The sequence below is a fragment of the Phyllostomus discolor genome, chromosome 9 (assembly GCF_004126475.2).
Source record: "Phyllostomus discolor isolate MPI-MPIP mPhyDis1 chromosome 9, mPhyDis1.pri.v3, whole genome shotgun sequence".
Classification (NCBI taxonomy): Eukaryota; Metazoa; Chordata; class Mammalia; order Chiroptera; family Phyllostomidae; genus Phyllostomus; species Phyllostomus discolor.
In genome coordinates, this window is record NC_040911.2 from 86,882,535 (window position 1) to 86,903,362 (window position 20,828).

Here is a 20,828-nt window from a genome sequence, read left to right on the forward strand (position 1 = left end):
TAAAATAGTAATAAAATTACAGAAACATCAATTTTAGCAAGTGCAGAGAAATAGGCTCTCTTATGTATCAACTGGTGGGACTATAAATCAGAATAGCTTATGCCTTCAATCTGTGTGTCTTTGATCCAGGAGGTCCATTTCTGGAAATTTACCATAAGGAAATAACCAATTATATATACAAAGATAGCTGTGTATAGATATCCATTAATGCAGTTTCTGTAATAACAAAAAGGTAAAAACAGCCACATGTTCACTGAGACTACATTGAGTACATGTGACATACCCAAACAATGTGATGTAACACAGTTAAACAGTACTGGCTTAGGCCCATTTCTTTCTTTTTAAAAAAAATTATTAAGTGATTTTAGAGAGAGAAAATCGATGTGAGAGAAAAATATTGACTGGTTACCTCCTGTACATGCCCCAATGGGGGATTGAACGGCAACCTAGGCATGTGCCCTGACTGGGAATCAAACCATTTTGGTTCACAGAACAAGGCTCCAACGGACTGAGCCACACGACTAGGCCCTTTTCCTTAAAAAGTTTAAAACTTTGTTTCTTTAAAATATCTACACAACATACACACAAAGAACAAGAAGATATGTACTAAGGTATTTATTGTGGCTGTTTCTGAGTAGAAGAGAATATAAATGCTTCTTTTAAAACTACGTATCTATAGTTTGATTTTCCTGTAGTAAACAGGAAAAAAAAAGATGACCTGTTAAAGGTCTTTTTTTTTCTTTTGTAAATTTAGAAACTAAATAATCAGCATAACCTCTGATCAGTGTACAAGAAGACAGTAAGCGTTGAAGGTAGTCAAGTCTGGGTTCAAATCTTGGCTACATTATTTAACCTTCTTTAAAATAAGGCTAACATCTGCAGGTATTTTCTTGTGTGTGCATTAAATCTTCCCGGAAAGACAGAAAACAGTGGTTGCTAAGGGTAGAGAGAATTAGGCCAATGGGAATAGAGTAGGAGGGAAACTTTTCAATGAACACCTTTTTGAATATGCACATTTTTTGAGGCATACAAGTATGTCATCTAATTCAAAATTAATACATATCTAGATAGTTCATAATATCAAGATATCACCATTTATGTTTTTATTTAGAAATCATGATATCATCATTAATTTAGAAGGGTATAATACGGTATCAGAGTTACCGTATTAAAAAGAGTTATCGCCCTGGCTGGTGTAGCTCAGAGGATTGAGCGTGGGCTGCGAACCAGGCATCACAGGTTTGCTTCCCAGTCAGGGCACATGCCTGGGTTGCAGGCCACGACCCCCAGCAACCGCACATTGATGTCTGTCTGTCTGTCTCTCTTCTTCCCTCTCTAAAAATAAATATATAAAATCTTAAAAAAAAAGCTTTACTAGAAAAAAAGAGTCATTACCTTCTAGAAACACTGAAATATATATATGAAATTTTACGATGTCTGGGATTTGCTTCAAAATAATTCAAAGTGAAGAAGGGAAACGCGAATGGCAGCAGAGACAAAGACAGGCCTCAGCTGACAAATGTATGTGGAAGATAGGTGACAGGCTAATGAGGACCGTCCTACTGTTAACCTGTGTCATGTATGTCTCTACTTTCATACGTAGGAAGTTTCCCATAATGAAAAATTTTACAGTAAAATTCGAAAAAATACATTAAAGAAAATTCTTTAAAAATTAAGATAAATTAAAACAAAGTCCAGGCTTCTGGCCAAGATGGAGGCATAGGTAGACACGCTGTGCCTCCTGGCACAACCAAGATAGGGATAACAACAATTTAGAAACAGAATAACAACCATACCTGACAAAAAAAACTGAACTGAATGGAAGTCGGACAACAAAGGAGTTAAAACAGACTTGTTCATCCAGACCAGTAGGAGGGGCAGAGTCGGGCAGCCGGGTGCGGCTCACGTCATGGAAAGCAGAGAGCATCAGGACCGGGCGCGAAAGGCATCTGGGGCATGCAAGACCGCATCAGGCAGACCCTGAGTGCGCAAGCGGCAACTGGCAGACCCCAGCCGAGGTGTGGCAACCAGCAGACCCAGCAAGGCAGCAATTGTGAAGCAAGGTATTGCACCCAACCCAGGATCCCAGAGCTGGGAAATAGACCCTCGGGGCACTGATTGAAAATACCTGTGGGGGTTGAGGCGCATGGAGAGACTCCCAGCCTCACAGGAGAGGTCCCTGGAGGGTCCTACGGCGTGCACAAGCCCACCCACATGGGAATTGGCACCAGAGGGACCCAGTTTGCTCGGGGGAAGCAGCAGAAAGGACTAAGGTACCACGGAGAACGGAGCAAGTGCCATTGTTCCCTCTCAACCCCACCCCCACATACAACATCACAACCCAGTGACTGGGGTGACCCGCTCTGGTGAACACCTAAGGCTCCGCCCCTCATATGTAACAAGCATGACCAACCCAAAGGAAAAACAAAACAAAACAAAACAAAACAAAAAGATGGCTCAAACAGAAGAACAAATGAAAGCCTCAGAATCCATCCTTTTAAGCAACTGAGAGATAGCCAACCTATCAGGTGCACAGTTCAAAACACTGGTGATCAGGAAGCTCACAGAATGGGTTGATTCTGGTCACAAATTAGATGAAAAAATGAAGGCTACCATAAGTGAAATGAAGAAAAATGCAAAGGGAACCAATGGTGATGGAATGAAAGCTGGGTCTCACATCAATGGAGTGGACCCAAAGGAAGAAATAAACAATTACACAGAAAAGAATGAAGAAATAAGAATTCAACAAAAATGAGGAGAGGCTTAGGAACCTCCAGGACATCTTGAAACGTTCCAACATCCGAATTATGGGGTACCAGAAGGGGAAGAGGAAGAGCAACAAGTGGAAAACTTATTTGAACAAATAATAAAGAAGAACTTCTCCAACTTGGCAAAGAAAATAGACTTCCAGGAAATCCAGGAAGCTCAGAGAGTCCCAAAGAAGTTGGACCCAAGGAGGAACACACTAAGGCACATCATAATTACATTAGCCAAGGTAAAAATGAAGGACAGAATCCTAGAAGCAGCAAGAGATAAGAGGCCAGTAATCTACAAAGGAGTTCCCATCAGACTGTCAGCTGATTTCTCAAAAGAAACCTTGCAGGCAAGAAGGAGCTGGAAAGAAGTATTCCAAGTCATGAAAGGCAAGGACCTACATCCCAGATTGCTAGCAAAGCTTTCATTTAGAAAAGAAGGGCGGATAAAGTGCTTCTCCGATAAGGTCAGGTTAAAGGAGTACATCATCACCAAGCCCTTATTTTATGAAATGTTAAAGGGACTCATCTAAGAAAAAGAAGGTATGACGTGGCTGGTGTAGCTCAGTGGATTGAGCGCGGGCTGGAAACCAGGCATCGCAGGTTAGATTCCCAGTCAGGGTACATACCTGGGTTGCAGGCCATGGCCCCCAGCAACCGCACATTGATGTTTTTCTCTCTCCCTCCCTTCCCTCTCTAAAAAAAAACATAAAATCTTAAAAGAAAAAGAAAAGGTAAAAAACATGTATAGTAAAATATCAGCAAACTCACCATTATTAACAACCACACCAAAACCAAAACCAAAAGAAACTAAGCAAACAACTAGAACAGCAACAGAACCACAGAAATGGAGATCACATGGAGAGTTAGTAACAGGAATGGGAGGAGAGCGGAGAAAAAGGTGCAGAGAATAAGTAGCATAGATAGTAGGTAGAAAATAGACAGAGGGAGGGCAAGAATAGTATGGGAATTGCAGAAGCTAAAGAACTTATGACACGTGTCAGGATGGGTGGGGTAGGACAAAAGGGAGCCACCTCCAAAGTTGCCACAGTCGCTGCTGCCGCCGCCGCTGCACACTTCCAGCCTCTATCGTCATCTCCCAGGTTGGGCTCCAGTGCCGCCCTCATCCCCTGCTGCCGCATTCCTGGCCAGAGCCCACCGCCACCGGCCACCGCCCATCGCCACCGGCCGCCTCAGCCTTCCGCGCCAGGTCTTCTCCAGGCAAGTGCCCAAGGTGGCAGCGCCTGCCGCCCAATGGCGGGAGCAGCCAAGATGGCGGCTGAACTATGACCCGGAAGAGATGGCTGACCTCAGACCACAAACCACGAATCACATGCGGCCTCCTTGTTCACAAAAGACCAATCCTCAGCTCCCTCGGAGAGCCGACCCAAAATACCCGCCCTCCTTCCCTGCTCCCTTGTGGTCTTTTCTCAGCCCTCCCGCTGTGCAGGCGGAGAAAATGTTGCCCGAGAGCTCTTCTCCCTTTGTGGCTAATTGGCGTTTATTCCTCAGGAGAGTCTAAGGAAACCTTACAACATGGACATGAACTAAAGGAGGGGAATGTGGGTGGGAGAGGGTGTGCAGGGTGGAGGGGAATGAAGGGGGGTAATGGGACAACTGTAATAGCATAATCAATAAAATATATTAAAAAAAAACAAAAAAACACACAAAGTACTTAGGAGGATTATATGTAGTCATATAAATTTATTCCCAGCACAGAGCTAGACAAATAATCTTACCCCTCTTTCCATCCACTATACGTTAGTGAGTGACTATAAAATAACATTTGACCTGCCCTGACCGGTGTGGCTCACGTGGCTCAAGTGTCCTCCCGTCAGTCAAAAGGTTGAGTGTTTGATTTCCAGTCAGGGCACATGCCTAGGTTGTGGGTTCAATCTGGTTCAGGCACGCACAAAAGGAAACCCATCGATGTTTCTCTCTTACATTGCTGTTTCTCCTCCACGCCCCCCACCAGCCTTTCCCCTCTTTCTGGAATCAGAAAGCATGTCCTTGGGTGAGGATAATGGGGAAAAAAAAGTTTGACCTCATTAAAAAAAAAACCTGATTTAAAACTACAAATTAACTTTTCCTCGGTTAAACACAGAGGGGGGAATAAACAGTAATGGAAAAAATACAATAAAAATAAAATAAAAAAGGAATAAAGAAAAAAGAAAAAAATAAAAGTTAACCATAGAATTATCCTGTGATCCAGCAATTCTACTCCTTAATATACACCCAAAAGAAATGAAAATAGGTTTTCAAACAAATACATGTACATGCATGTTCACAGCAGACTATCCACAATAGCTAAAAGGTAGAAACCACCCAAATGCCTATCAACAAATGGATAAACAAATTGCAGTGTATACATATGAGTATTATTCAGCCATAAAAAAGAAGGAAGCAGTGACATGCTACAGTGCAAGACATCATGCTGAGTAAAAGAAGCATGATACATGATACAAAAAGTCACATTAATGCAGACCCCATTTATATGAAATATCCAGAATATTCAGTGAATCCACAGATAGAAAGCAGATGATTGCCAGGAGTTGAGGAAAATGGGAGATAACTGTATATATGGGGTTTCTTTTTGGAATGATGAAACTGTTTTGGAACCAGACAGATAAATGTAAATGCACATTACATGAATTACATGCACAAGATGTAAATGTAGTAAAGGCCACCAAATTGTTCATTTTAAATGGTTAATTTTATGTTAGTTTCACCTTAATAAAAAATAGGTAGCTTTTTTTGGTTTTTGAAAAAAAATTAATATTTACTGTATTTTTTAAGATAACAGTTTTTACTGATCAGTTTGACAAGCACCAAGCAGTTTACAAAGCCCCTGTACTGGGAAGAGTATACGGAGTGGGAAGATGAACCAGCCATTTCCTTGGAAGTTTGATTTGTCAGCATCTACCAAAGTTCAGAAAGCAAATATCCTGCACATCATATTCCATACACAAGGTTGTTGTTTGTAGGAACAAAGACTTGGGACAAACCAAATTTCCATCAATAGGGAGCTAAACAAATTATGGTATGCTCACATAAAGGAATAATGTGTAGCTGTAACTAGGAATCAGATACTTCCAAATGTACTGGAATGGAATGCTTTGCAAGATAAAGTTAAAAGTCAGGGGCGGAATGATGCCTATTTTACCATACCGTCTTGTACAAGCAAGGAGGAGCCAATCTCTCTCCCCCCTCCCCCACCCCCACAACTGGGCAATTCGTCTGATGGACACACAAGAAAACGGTAGGTGACCATGGGAAGGGGAACAAAGTTTCTGCTATACACGTGCTGTTTCTTTTGTACCTTACAAATTTTTTTAAACCTTAGAAATGTTATTTTTCCCAAAAATAAATAAATGAGATTGGATTCTACATGAAAATCCTCATTTCTTTTCTCCAATTTCTTTAGCTTTTCCTCACAAGACAGTTCCTAAGACCTAGTGTTCAAACCCTGCACAATGAACAGCCCTTCCGATGTGACTGCCTGAGACTGACTCCCCGCCACAGATTCTTGAGCTTTTATGAGCCATTCATCTCTTGAAAAGCTGATGAAAAAAATGGACTCCCCTTCCTCCCCGCCAAAAAAACCAGTGGCTCAATTATATTCACCAACTTACATAAGTCTCAGGGGACTGGCACCCCAGCACTGCAGTCTTTGTATTCTCGCAGCCTTATCTGTAGCTCTGACACACTGCTGTTTAATATTAAACTGGCTGACGAGTAAAACACCCACTCTATCCAAGAATTTCTGCAAAAGCAGGCCTGTTCTGTCTTCTTATTTGTTAAAACACCAGTGTTTCCCAAATACTCCCATACATTTTCCTCTCACAAGAAAGGCCCTGCTTTCCAGTTATCTGAGATGATTCCGAATTCCACCCTAGCTCAGGTGTTGCATAAATCAGCCCCTCTTGGCTCAGAGTCACCTATAAACTGATAATTATCTGGCCCTGTGGCTTCATGCATATCTTTAAAACCCTGAATGATTTCCCCCCCAGATGGAGCCATTTGTTCCCATCTGAATTGCCAGAAGGACAACTAGTAGTTCTGAGAATCCTAAAAAGGGATTTAACATTTTAATTATCTATGCTCCAGGAAGTCAGGATAAAGCATTACTTTGCTGGGCAAGAAAACTAGCTCGGAGTTACAGTATATTGGAAAAAAAATGTTCGGCAGCATCCTACATGCTTTAGTTTTTTAAACCATCATGGACTAAATTGTGTGTCTCCCTTGCCCAATTCCTGAATCCATATACTGAAAGCCCTGATCTACATTATGACTGTATTTTGACACAGAGCCTTTAGGGGGGGAATTAAATGAGGTCACAGGAGTGGGGACTTAATCCAATAGGACCAATGTCCTTATATGAGAGGAAGAGACTCCAGAGATCTCTGTGCACACAGAGAAGAAAGGCCGCATGGGACACAGCAAGAAGGTGGCTGTCTACAAGAGAGGCCTCACCAGAAACCAGCACCGACGGCACCTTGATCTTGATCTCTAGCCTCCAGAACTGTGAGAAAATCAATTTGTTATTTAAGCCACTCAGTCTATGGAATCTTATTATGGCAGCCAGAGCTGACTACTATACATACCTCTATTTAAAAGTATTCATTACTGGAATTCAATTAAAGCATGACAATATTGAGGACTAAGATCTTTCTCATCTATTCATGATTTAACTACATTCACCTTGGCCGTCCCCGTGCCTCTGACTGGAGAAAAATGTGTACAGAAGAGGGGAGCAGAGATAGGAGTTATAGTCAGAGGGCTGCGAAGGCCCACACCCTATACAATATTATCATGTGCTAAAATCAACATTTAATGAAGCCTTATTCCAAAAGATACAAGCAGATATCATGTGGAGATTACATCATGTGTTACACAGGCATGAAAGTGAATCTGGACATTTCATAAAGGCTTTGTTTTTTTAATCCCCCAAATCAAAGAAAACTGGCTTAAATTTAAAACTCAGTTAATTAAAAAACCAATTAACTAGAAAAACCTCATTTCCCAAGGGTGATGGGTAATGTTGGTTTTACTGAAGTCAGCTCACAATCAGGTACATGAAGATAATCAATGCTAACAGGATTAAGCAGACCCCTTAAATGGGAAACTAAAAGTTGAAAGTTAACTTAGTGCCTCGGCACACACACGTATCCAATACTGAATCTTTATTTTATTTATTGCTTTAAAAGAGTTTATTTATTTATTTTTAGAGAAGGGAAGGGAGGGAGAAAGAGAGAGAAACATCAATGTGTGGATGCCTCTCGCACACCCCCTACTGGGGACCCGGCCTGCCACCCAGGCATGTGCCCTAGACTGGGAACTGAATGGAAACACTGGTTCGCAGGCCAGCTCTCAATCAATCCACTGAGCCACACCAGCCAGGCCTTCCAATACTGAACCTTTATGGCCCTCAGTTTCCAAAGCTGTGCAACAGAGATACTGGGTTGGCCAAAAAGTTCATTTAGTTTTTTTTCCATAAAATAAAAGACACATATTTCATTTCCACCAATAACTTAATTGATTGGGAGTGTATCAGCTATCTCCTGGGTGGTATAATGTTGATTGTTCTCAATGTCTCAATTTGATCACTATTAACTTAGTAACAACTTCAACTGGCTAACTGACCAGGAAGCATCTTCCAGCAAAAATCTCCAGCACAAAACTTCACAAACCACTTTTGACATGGTCGATCAGTCATAGCACATTCTCCATACACTGCACAAATTTTCTTTTGTATAGTTGCATTTTTACCTTTCTTGAAATAATAAAGCATAATATGCTAGAAATGTTGCATATTTTCTTCCATCTTCAATATTAAAATGACTACACAAAAATTCATCAATTTGGCTAAGTTTTTTTAAAAAGTACATATTGATAGGAAAGCTGTCACAATACAACCTAACAAAATTGTTTCACGTGAAGTTAAAGACAACTATGTGCTACTACAGCCATCTTAATGGAAAAAATCAAATGAACTTTTTGGCCAACCCAATACTAATCTTTATTTCACAGGGCTGCTTAAAGGATTATATAAAATTACTTCTAGATAAATGTTCTTCTGGCTCAATGTTTGCCACACAGCAGGCGATGAACAAATGTGGACTTCTGTTCAGTGTGTATGTACATGTACATTTAAATCAGCTTTGAGGTGTCTTCTGGCCAAGATGGAGGCATAGGTGGTCGCACTGTACCTCCTCACGCAACCAAAACTAAGGACAACAAGAATTTACAAACAAAAAACAACCAGAACAGAGAGAAATGAACCAAACGGAAGTCTGAACACCATACATCCAGTCTGGTAAGGAAGGGTGGAATGAGAAACCTATGGTGAGGGGTCGAGGGGTCCTCACAGGAAAAATTGGTGGCTGGCAGACACAGGCGCACAGGGCGCAGACAGCAGTTGGCAGACCCCAGAGGTACAGGGGCAGCTGACGGACCGGTGGCAGACCCTGGGTGAGGGAGGCAACGAGCAGACCCAGTGGGGTGCGCAAGGCAGCAGGCCATCTGCAGCCGTACATTTGCGCGCAAACTAAGTGAAAACGGGCAGCGACACAGACTGAGCAACCCAGGGACCCAGTGCCAGGAAACAAGGCCTAAAGGGACCGACTGAAAACACCTGTGGAAGTTGAGGCCGGGAGATTCTCTCAGCCTCACAGGAGGCTCCTTGGAGAAACCCACAGAGTCTGAGAGAGTGCACAAGCCCACCTGCCTGGGAGCCAGCACCAGAAGGGCCCAATTTGCTTGTGGGAAGCCACAAGGGGGACTGGAGTCCTGGTGAGAGTGGAGCGGGTGCCATTGTTCTCTCTCGAACCCTGCCCCCACATACAATGTCACAACCAAGCGACTGAGGTGCCCTGCCCTGGTGAACACCTAACGCTCCACCCCTAATACGTAACAGGTGCAACCAGACCAAAGGAAAAAAATAAAAAGATGGCTCGAACAGAGTTAAAAGCCCCAGAGCCTGTTTTTTTAGGCGACTGAGAAATAGCCAACCTATCAGATGCACAGTTCAAAGCACTGGTGATCAGGATGCTCACAGAATTGGTGGACTTTGGTCATAAATTAGATGAACAAATGCAGACGACAATAAGAGAAATGAAGGAAAATGCACAGGGAACCAATAGAGATGGAAAGAAAACTGGGTTTCAAATCAATGGAGGGGGCTAGAAGGAGGAAAGGAACAACCAAACAGAAAAGAATGAAGAAACAAGAATTCAAAAAAATGAGGAGAGTCCTAGGGTCCTCCAAGACACCTTTAAACGTTCCAATATCCAAATTATAGGGGTACCAGAAGGGGAAGAGGAAATACAACAAGTGGAAAAGTTGTTTGAACAAATAATAAAGGAGAATTTCCCCAAATATGGCAAGGGAAATAGACTTCCAGGAAGTCCAGGAAGCTCAGAGAGTCCCTAAGAGGTTGGACTCAAGGAGAAACACACCAAGGCACATCATAATTACAATACCCAAGATAAAAATGAAGGAGAGAATTCTAGAAGCAGCAAGAGATAAGGGGACAGTTACCTACAAAGGAGTTCCCATCAGAATGTCAGCTGATTTCTCAAAAGAGACCTTGCAGGCAAGAAGGGGCTAGAAAGAAGTATTCCAAGACATGAAAGGCAAGGACCTACATCCCAGATTGCTCTGTCCAGCAAAGTTTTCATTTAGAATGGAAGGGCAGACAAAGTGCTTCTCAGATAAGGTCAAGTTAAAGGAGTTCATCATCACCAAGCCCTTATTTTATGAAATGTTAAAGGGACTTATCTAAGAAAAGAAGATAAAAAATATGAACAGTAAAATGACGACAAACTCACAGCTATTAACAACCACACCTAAAACAAAAACAAGCTAAGCAAACAGCTAGAACAGGAACAGACCCACAGAAATGGAGATCACATGGAGGGTTAGCATCAGAGGAGTGGGAAGAGGAGAGAGGGGGAAAAGGTACAGAGAATAAGTAGCATGGACAATAGGTAGAAAATAGACAGGGGGAGGAGAGGAACGGTGTGGGAAATGTAGAAACTAAAGAACTTATGACACATGGACAGGAACTAAAGCGGGGGGAATGTGGGTGGGAGGGGATGGGCAGGGGGGAGGGGAGTGAAGGGGGAAAATGGGACAACTGTAATAGCATAATGAATAAAATATATTAAAAAAATAAATAAATCAGCTTTGAGGTGTACTTTAGCTGTGATAAAATTCACATGATTTTAAGGATGTATATTTCATGATTTACTAACCTGAGTACTTTTCCAAAGACATAAGAAAAGAGGAGGGGGGAAGAAAAGCCTGCAGAGACTGAGGAAGACTATGGACTCAGGAGAAAAACAAACCTGAAGGGAGAACCACAAACCTGGGGTCTATGGAATTCACACACTTCTGTTTCTGCATATGACTACGAAGTGTATAATTACATTCCCTCATAACCTGCAAGTACAGTTATGACCATCTGGGGCTCATAACTAAAACCAGGATGTTAATGGAGGTCACAAGGGACTCACAGTCAGTATCTAGAAGGAAGGCTGCCGGGTAGCCCTTAGCAATTCTGCAGACAGGCCTGGGAATGCACACATCCAGTCAACTGGACTTGAGAAACAGCAGTGTTTTCAAAGCATCATTAGGACTGCTGCAGGATGGTCGTGGTTCCCTGCTGCCTTTTTTAGTGATACATTTTTATTATTTCACCACAGTTATTTGGTTTACCCTATGATACACGTGAGGTTTCCATCAACCGTGGTTCTAGCCTATTAATGTTCAAGAGCTAGCTTTTACGACACAAATATTTTAGTTCAAATATGAATCATCTATACTCTCATGACCAAACAGACATATTCCCAATTTCCCCAAAATCTGCATAGGCAAGCACAATAGAACAGAATTCACTTGCTACCAAAAGCAACAGGTTGGGGAGATGAGTTAGAAGAGTATTTTTTTTAAAGATTGTATTTATTTATTTTTAGAGAGGGAGGGGAGGGAGGGAGAGAGAGAGAGAGAGAGAGAAACATCAATGTGCAGCTGCTGGGGGTCATGGCCTGCAACCCAGGCATGTACCCTGACTGGGAATCGAACCTGCGACACTTTGGTTTGCAGCCCGCGCTCAATCCACTGAGCTATGCCAGCCAGGGCTGTATTTTTTTAAAATTTAAATAACGAATATACCCATATGGTTTTAAAATCAAACATATATAAAATAATATACCCACACCTAACAGGTGGCCACTTCCTGTGTATACTTTCAGTTTATACAAACTGGATATGAGCAAACAGATACATTTGGTATTAGTCCCCCTCCCTACCTTAATGCAAAAAGCATCATATTATACCCACGGTTCTGCATTTTCCTTTTTACCATTAGTATACCTTGGAGATTTTTCTGTATGAGTATACAGAAATTTTCTTCATGTTTTTTTCTTAAAAGCTATACAATTTTCCATTATATAAATTAAGCAGTCTCATTTGCAATGAATAACCTTGTATATATGTATGTACATACATAATCTATAACGTAAAGGCCCAGAGAGGCTTAGTGAACCAAAAGGTACAGGTATCTGTAACTTTGATAAACAATGATTCCCAACTTTTTTCAGGTTCTGGATCCATTCAGAAATCTGATGAAGGCTATGGACTGGGCCCCCCAAATAATGAACAAATACACACAAATTCTGCATACTCTAAGTGACCCAAGTACCCTTACATGGATTAATCTCTACAGATACTAAAAAAAAAAAAAACCCTAGGTGATTTAATAAGGTATCTTATAGCTACAATCTTAAAGCTCTGTGATTTTAGAGACTTTACCTTGGTTGATTTCAGCTGCAGAAGGCCCCAAGCTCAAGCTCTTCTTCTGCTGAGCATTTTTGGCAAGAAGTGTGTGCTTGTCATCATTCCCCGTGTCCATCTCTGAGATGGTGACAGCCAGAATCCGGCAGAAATTAGCGAGCTGTTGCTGATCAAAATTGGATACTAAGGAACTCAGATTGGGGACTTCGTCTAGTCGGATCATTTCCTACAGAAGACACAAATAAAACAATTCCCGTTCTCAGTTCATTAGAGATTGGATGTGTTCCTCCTCTGCATGCCCCTAAGAATGCAGCCACTTTGGTTCAAATCCCAGCTCTGCAATGCACAGCAGTGCAACCTTAAGTAAGTTATAGAACTTCTCCTAAGTCTCTATTTGTCAAATGGGATTAATCTACCTCGTAGGACTGGTCTGAGGATGAAACCCTTTGAGCACCACTGTTCTCATTCTCTATCCTTGCTCATGGGGCTCATTTTGCCTATTAAAAAAAGAAAAGAAATATCTACCACCCATAAACTGCCAATCATGCTACAGGTGTTTTGTTTTTAAGAAGTAATGTATTTTAAATATAGCTGAATGCTCATTTCCCCACCCAATTGCATTCCTTTCTCTCTACCCAGAGGCAACCATTATTTTGAACTTTGGGACAATTATTCCTACATTTTTACACTCATGGAAGATTCTTATGGAAGACTATTTCCGTAAAAACATGGTATTGTATTGTTGTATGAATGGTATCATACACCACCTTACTTTTTAGTCAACATTGAGATTTAACTGCACTGATTCAAGTAACTCTAGTTCACTTGTTTTTAAAAATATTTTATTGATTATGCTATTACAATTGTCCCATTTCCCCCCTTTATTCCCCTCCACCCTGCACATCCCCTCCCACCCACATTCCCCCTCTTTAGTTCATATCCATGGGTCATACATACAAGTTTTTTGGCTTCTACATTTCCTATATTATTCTTAGCCTCCTATTTTGTACCTACCATTTCTACCTGTCTATTCTCTGTACCTTTTCCTCCTCTCTCCCCCTCCCACTGATAACCCCCCCATGTGATCTCTATTTCTGTGATTCTGTTCCTGTTCTAGCTGTTTGCTTAGCTTGTTTTTGTTTTAAGTGTGGTTGTTAATAGCTGTGTTTGTTGTCATTTTACTGTTCATATTTTTTAATCTTTTTCTTAAATAAATCCCTTTAACACTTCACAGAATAAGGGCTTGGTGATGATGAACTCCTTTAACTTGACCTTATCTGAGAAGCACTTTGTCTGCCCTTCCATTCTAAATGAAAACTTTGCTGGATAGAGTAATCTTGGATGTAGGTCCTTGCCTTTCATGTCTTGGAATACTTCTTTCTAGCCCCTTCTTGCCTGCAAGGTTTCTTTTGAGAAATCAGTTGACAGTCTTATGGGCACTCCTTTGTAGGTAACTGTCTCCTTTCCTCTTGCTGCTTTTAAGATTCTCTCCTTATCTTTCATCTTGGCTAATATAATTATGATGTACCTTGGTGTGTTCCTCTTTGGGTCCAACTTCTTGGGGACTCTCTGAGCTTCCTGGACTTCCTGGAAGTCTATTTCCTTTGCCAGATTAGGGCAGTTCATTATTTGTTCAAATTAAGTTTTCAATTTCTTGCTCTTCCTCTTCTCCTTCTGGTACCCAAATGATTTGGATGTTGGAACATTTAAAGATGTCTTAGAGGTTCCTAAGCCTCCCCTCATTTTTTTGAATTCTTATTTCTTCATTCTGTTCTGGTTGAATGTTTTTTTCTTCCTTCTGGTCCACACCATTGATTTCAGTCCTGGCTTCCTTCCCGTCACTGCTGGTTCCCTGCACATTTACCGCAGTTTTCGGACTATAAGATGTATTCCCGCACCCAAATTTGGGAGGAATAATGGTTGTTAATGCTGCTGTTCTGTTTACATTGGTGAAATACTATGTTATTTATGTTATTCAGTATTTTACCACATTGTTTTCTTCAAAAATTTTTTTCCTATTTTCCTCCTCTAAAACTTAGGTGCATCTTATGGTTTGAAAATACAGTACCTTCATTTCACTTAGCATAGCCTTCAGTTTTTCATTTAATTTGAGACCATATTCAACCAATTCTGTGAGCTTCCTGATTACCAGTGCTTTGAACTGTGCATCTGATAGGTTGGCTATTTCTTCTTCACTTAATTGTATTTTTTCTGGAGCTTTGATCTGTTCTTTCATTTGGGTCATTTTTTTTTTTGTCTTGCTTGTTAATGAGGGGCGGAGCCTTAGGTGTTCACCAAGGCGGGGCAACCCATGTAGCTGGGTTGTGATGCTATATATGGGGGAGGGGTCAGAGAGGGAACAATGGCATTTGGTCTGCTCTCTGCCAGTTTTCAGTCACTTCCCCCACAATCAAATTGGGCCCTTCTGGTGCTGATTCCCAGGTGGGTGGGTTTGTGTACATTCTAGGACCCTCTGGGTCTCTCCAACGAACTCTCCTGTGAGGCTGGGAGTTTCTCCTGCTGCCGCCTCAACCACCACAGGTGTTTTCAATCAGGGATTTGAGGCTTTATTTCCCCTCACTGGGACCCTGGGTTGCACGGTCTGTCTGGCTCTCCAGTTGTCCCTCCAGGTTTATCTGCACTTGAATGTGGGACTGCCCGCTCTGCCAGCCAATGCCTTGCCGGGTCTGCCAGCCGCCACCTTGCCCACCAGCTGCCACTTTGCCCACACCGGTCCTCCAGCCATTGCCTTGCCCCGAGTTCTCTGTGCCCAGCTGCCCGCCTCCACCCCTCCTACCGGTCTGGATGAATGTTTCTTTTTTTAACTCCTTGGTTGTTGGGCTTCCATACAGTTCAATTTTCTGTCAGTTCTGGCTGTTTTTTTTGTGTTTAAATTTGTTGTCCTTCTTTTGGTTGTGCGAGGAGGCACAGTGTGTCTACCTACGACTCTACCTTGGCTGGAAGTCTGCTTGCCAAGTTCACTTGTTTTTCACTGTTTTACTTCACAATTTATTCTGTGTATAAATATGTTTAGGTGAACTACTGTTTTTCACTATTAAAAAACATTGCAATGAACATCCCTATAGGTGTCTCCTGTATATGCACAAGTAACCAATTATCTAGAGAAAATGACAGGCATTCTCACCTTTTTCTTGACTTTAATGGAAATACATCCAAAGTTTAACATTAAATTTAATGTTTGCTGTAAGTTTGAATAGATATCTTACATCAAGTTAAGGAATTTTCTAAAATGCTCTTTGTTATCTGGTATTACCTGAGCAATTTAAGGATGTTTCAAAAGGAGAAAAGTTCATGTAATACACATTTGCAGATTTTAAGAAAAACATTTTTTAATTAAAAATTAACTAAAAATCTGTGTATAAATGGACCCATGTAGTTCAAGCCTGCGTTGTTCAAGGCTCAAATGTATTTTAGTTTTTATTTCTTTGATACACAAAACATACGGTATGAAACATAATGAAGTGAACAGCTGAGTGTGCCTTTACTACATGTACATGCCTCTCTGCCGGAAGTAACCACCACTATCCTGAAATTTTATCACCACATTGCCTTTCAAAACAGTTTTATCATGTGATTTGAGTCTGCTCATTTTTGAGCTTTATAAAAATGATATACTATATACATTCCTCTGCAACTGACTTCTAGTAATAATTTCTATGATTCACCTGTGCTGTTGCCCTTAGCAACAGTTCATTTATTCCCACCACTCTCTAACACAGGCATACCTCGTTTTATTGCACTTTGCTTCACTGCACCTCACAGATGTTGCATTCTTAACAGAAGGCAAGACTCCACCAGCAAAACGATTACACTCACTGTACCGCGACACTCACTTTATTACAGCACCTGCAGTATCTCCAAAGTACGCCTGTACTCTATTGTGTGAAGAGAGCACATTTACCCATTTTCCTGTTGAAGGATCACAGGCTTGGTTTCAATTTTTTGTTCTGTGTTTCTCAATGCATGTGTGCAGTTTTTCTGGGCTAGTGTATTACAAACCATTTGGACAAGGCCCAAGAATAAGGAATAAATTTTCCACAACAACCCAGTAAACATACATAAGTGAATGTATAAATAAGTGTACGAATCTGACACAAAAACTTCAAACAATACCCTTACATGGTATAATCTGATCTTTTCTATTGAGCTGGCAGGCCCAATGAACTGATTTCAAAACCTCCTGGTTTCAATTTAGTGTTTCCATCTCTAAAAAGCACTGTTCTGGAATGAGCTTTCCCATGGTTGTGCCTGGGCATAGGTTACAGGTGACTCAGGCCACAATACTGCTGTCTTGGCCCTCAGGGCAGTGCATACCTAAGTGCTGGGTCACAGAGTACATGCATACTCAAATAGAAAACAAAAGAAAGGTGAAGGTATTCTGCTGATATAAAAAAGTATCATCAGTATAGAAGTGTTATCAATGATGTACATTCTCACCAAAGCTGCTCTGTCTCTCTATGGTCTTGATTTGCATTTCCCTGATTACCGACAAGGTTAAGCATCTTCTCTTATATTTATGGACCATTTGTTTCTCTTCTGCAAAATGCTTGTTCATATCACTGCCCATTTTTCTACTGAACTATCTTTTTCTTGCTGATTTCTAAGAATTCTTGATAAATTCTGACTACTAATCCTTTGTTAGTTGCAAATACCTTTTCCCAGTTTGTGGCTTGGGTGCCTTCTTTATGGCGTCTGTCTCCCTTGCAAACTGCATCAAGGTACCCATAATGTCTAGCAGAACTCATCAACATTTTTGGCAACACAGAAGAAGCCATTCTGAACTCCTGTGCTGATAGTGCCAGGAAGACTGGAATTTCCACCCTGGAAGCCCCCTCTCACACTCTGGCTAGAACACACAGTTGGTGGAAAAATAACAAAGTCTTTTCATCAAAGGGCACAAAGGGTCTGTCTGGGACCTGCACACATTTCCAATGTGTTTCTACAGACAATGAGCCTCTTATACATCTTCTGCCTGGGTGATAACAAACAGGCCCTGAGGAAAAGTGCAGCAGAAGGACAGAAATAAAAGCTGGGGAAAACACAATGCATACGGGTGCCTTTTCCCAGCAACGCCAACTCTAGAAGGCTCCTGCCTCCTCAGTAGTAAGAGAAAGGAATCCACCAACCTGCAACAACATGGAGGTCTGGGGCAAAGACTGGAGAAACAGGCTTCAGGTCCTAGCCAGCAATACCCCAAAAATCTACTACAGTGATTCTCTAACAGAAGTCTGTGTGTTTTCTTGGGTTGTGAGTTCTCAATGATAAACTTTTAATTTAGTATTTGCATTTCAATTGTAGTTTGTTTGTTTTTTAAAGCATATTCTGGATCGTCTGAATGTCTATCTTATGACCAAGTGGCTGAACTTCAGCGTTCATATTTATGTCTCCTGTGTTGGTGCCAATTAACTGTTGACAACTGACGGGAAAAACAGAGGTGAACTTAGCGAGTGAAAGTCAGAATCAAGCATCACAGAGGGAAACATCCTAACGAATGAAGGTTTCACGGTAGGTCAAACGGAGAGGAGTGGCAAGAGAATGAAATCATGCAGCATACAGAAATAGGAATGCTAAAAAGATCTTGCATTATAATAATTTGTGAAGGGCAATTTGATTTTGGCAAAGTAACATTAGCCATCACATTAAATCCCTGAGATCAATCTGAACTTTCGAGTTTTATAATTAGTTTAATTTCAATTTGTATATTTGTTTAGGTTTTATAATCATATTAAGACCCATCATTAAGTACATAAAGTACAACCTAGTTTTTACTTGAATATATTTAAGTAACACAAAAAGATATTTTAACACTAGGAGTATGGAACAATTTTTCTTTTTAAAGAAAATTGGTTTCAGAATCCAACCATCTGAGACACCCTCCCCCATGTGGTTACCTACCTGCTGGAGGACATAGCTCACCTTTTTAACACCCAAAATATCTTCGATGAGGGTCGCTGTTTGTAAGAATGTCTTCTTACTCGTCATCAGTGTAAACAGGAAGATCACAAAGTCATTCTTTTCTGCTAAACGCTTTGTAACTCCTTCCGTCTATCATAAGGGAGGAGAGAAAAGGGAGAATAAGTTATAAATACAAATATATATATATTTCACCCGTGGCTCAGGTGGTTGGGCATCATCTCACAAGGTGAGGAGCAGCCAGTTCAATTCCCGGTCGGGGCACATCCTGAGTTATGGGTTCAGTCCCTGGTCAGGGTGCATACAAGAGCAACTGATCGATGTTTGTCTTTCAAATTGATGTTTCACTCCTTCTTTTGCCCTTCCCCTCTCTCTAAAAAAAATAATAAATAAAACCTTAAAAAAAGGGCAAGATATTCCTTCCAGCTACTAGGAAACACGATTCCACATTACATCAGGAACCCTTGGCTTGGGTCTTAAATCCCTAAAGCTACATACAAAACACTGTGTGCAAATGCCTTTCCCTGAAGAGGGCTTTTTTTTGTTTTCACCAATGATAATCCTCACAGGTTCGGGACCTAGTATCTGCTTGTTACCTAAAACAGGAGCTATAAACTAGCATACAGTAGGCCAAGTTTTATTTGACCAGCAAACAGTACTTCTAAATTTCTGAATTTAAATGTCTTTCAGGCAGGCCATGCTTACTCCAGGTTTATCACAACTTGCACAACACAAGTCCCCACTCCAGAAAAGGCATCTTCAAACATTTCTTGTTTTCTGCCCAGTCCCTGAGGACTGGTATTTGCAACTCTAAAAGCCAATCAATGATAAAGTCAATTACATCATACAGACCTTTTTTTTTAAAAATAGGACAATTCCTTTGTGGCCTTAGCTGCAAGAATCATTGTGCATTTCCTGAACAATGAGTTGATTTTTATCTTATAGTTCTGTCTGTGCCTATTTGTGTCACTAGCTACATGTGGCTATTAAGGACTTGAAATATGGCTAGTCTCAACTGAGATGTGCCAAGTGTAAAAACACTAGATTTTGAACGATCAGTTCAAAAAAAAGAGAATGTAAATATCTTTATATTTATTTTGAACTCTGAACTTATTAAAATTAACTTTACTTATCCCTACTGCTTTTTATTTCTTTCTTTAAAATAAAAGCTGCTACATGGAAATTTAAAGTAACTGAAGTGGCTTGCATTGTATTTCTCGAGCGCAGAACTGTTACAGATGGCGAGCTGTGTAAGTGTTAAAATGCATTCCCCTATCTGTCTTGGTTGCTAAGAAGCTTAAACCCAAGTTTGTGCACCATCCATAATGCAGATGAGTCTACATTTGCAGATGGTCTACATTTTTATATCAGCCCAATTCCTAGATGTATGTCATATCCTCACCTTATTTTATCCTTTCCATTCTTACCTATGTCTAAATTCATGATTTTGGTAGATTTCAAATATTCCTGTAAGGTGCCTGAAACCTTTTTTTCTGAATGAGGCAAGAAATGAAATTAAACCTTCCTTTGTATTGTCACAGCATACAGGTTTCACATCTCTAACAGCACCTGCTTCATTCTGCCCCATATTAAGATTCACTGTGTATAGTTTATCAGAGGTTCCCAAGACAGGTATTACGTCTCATAAAAACTAACGTTTGTACACTGCTTTACAAAGTACTTTTACACCTATCATCTCACTGAGCCCTCACAACAACCCTATGATGTTAGTATGATTAGTAACTGTACTCTACCGATAAGAAACTACAGCTCAGGGAGAGGAACTAATAAGCGCTAAGCCAAAGGCTAAAATTCAAAATCAAGTTCTAACACTAAGTACTGTGCTCTTTTCTTTCTACCAAATTTCTTCCTTTATTCACCATTCTTTCTCACTCAGTGGTCAATACAGCAGTGTCCTGCTCAGTATGTGGGCAGGACTTTTGGTTTTGTTTTGTTTTGTCTTCCGACAAGGAGAATGAAGAAATAGGCATAATCGACTTCTGGCCAAGATGGAGGCATAGGTAGACACACTGTGCCTCCTCGCACAACCAAGATAGGGACAACAACAATTTAGAAACAGAATAACAACGAGAACTGACAGAAAACTGAACTGAATGGAAGTCGGACAAAAAAATAGAGTTGTTAATATGGCGTTAAAATAGACCCGTTCATCCAGACTGGTAGGAGGGGTGGAGTCGGGCAGCTGAGTGTGGGTCGTGGCACAGAGAGCAGAGAGCGTTGGGACCAGGCACGTAAGGCATCTGGGGCATGCAAGACCGCAGCAGGCAGACCTGAGTGCGCAAGCGGCAACTGGCAGGCCCTGGCCAAGGGGTGGCAACCAGCAGA

At 41.0% G+C, this 20,828-nt stretch overlaps 1 protein-coding gene across 1 annotated transcript in view; it reads right to left on the minus strand.

The window, feature by feature from the left end:
* The window catches only part of LOC114506247 (transient receptor potential cation channel subfamily C member 4 associated protein), an 86,039-nt gene that overhangs the window by 23,710 nt on the left and 41,501 nt on the right, over window positions 1-20,828 (minus strand). Inside the window, exons 6-7 of the mRNA XM_028523804.2 lie at window positions 18,486-18,614; window positions 12,567-12,774 (exon numbers count right to left, since the gene is read on the minus strand). Coding sequence (XP_028379605.1) covers window positions 12,567-12,774; window positions 18,486-18,614 — 337 coding nt within the window. The remainder of the gene's footprint in view (window positions 1-12,566; window positions 12,775-18,485; window positions 18,615-20,828) is intronic.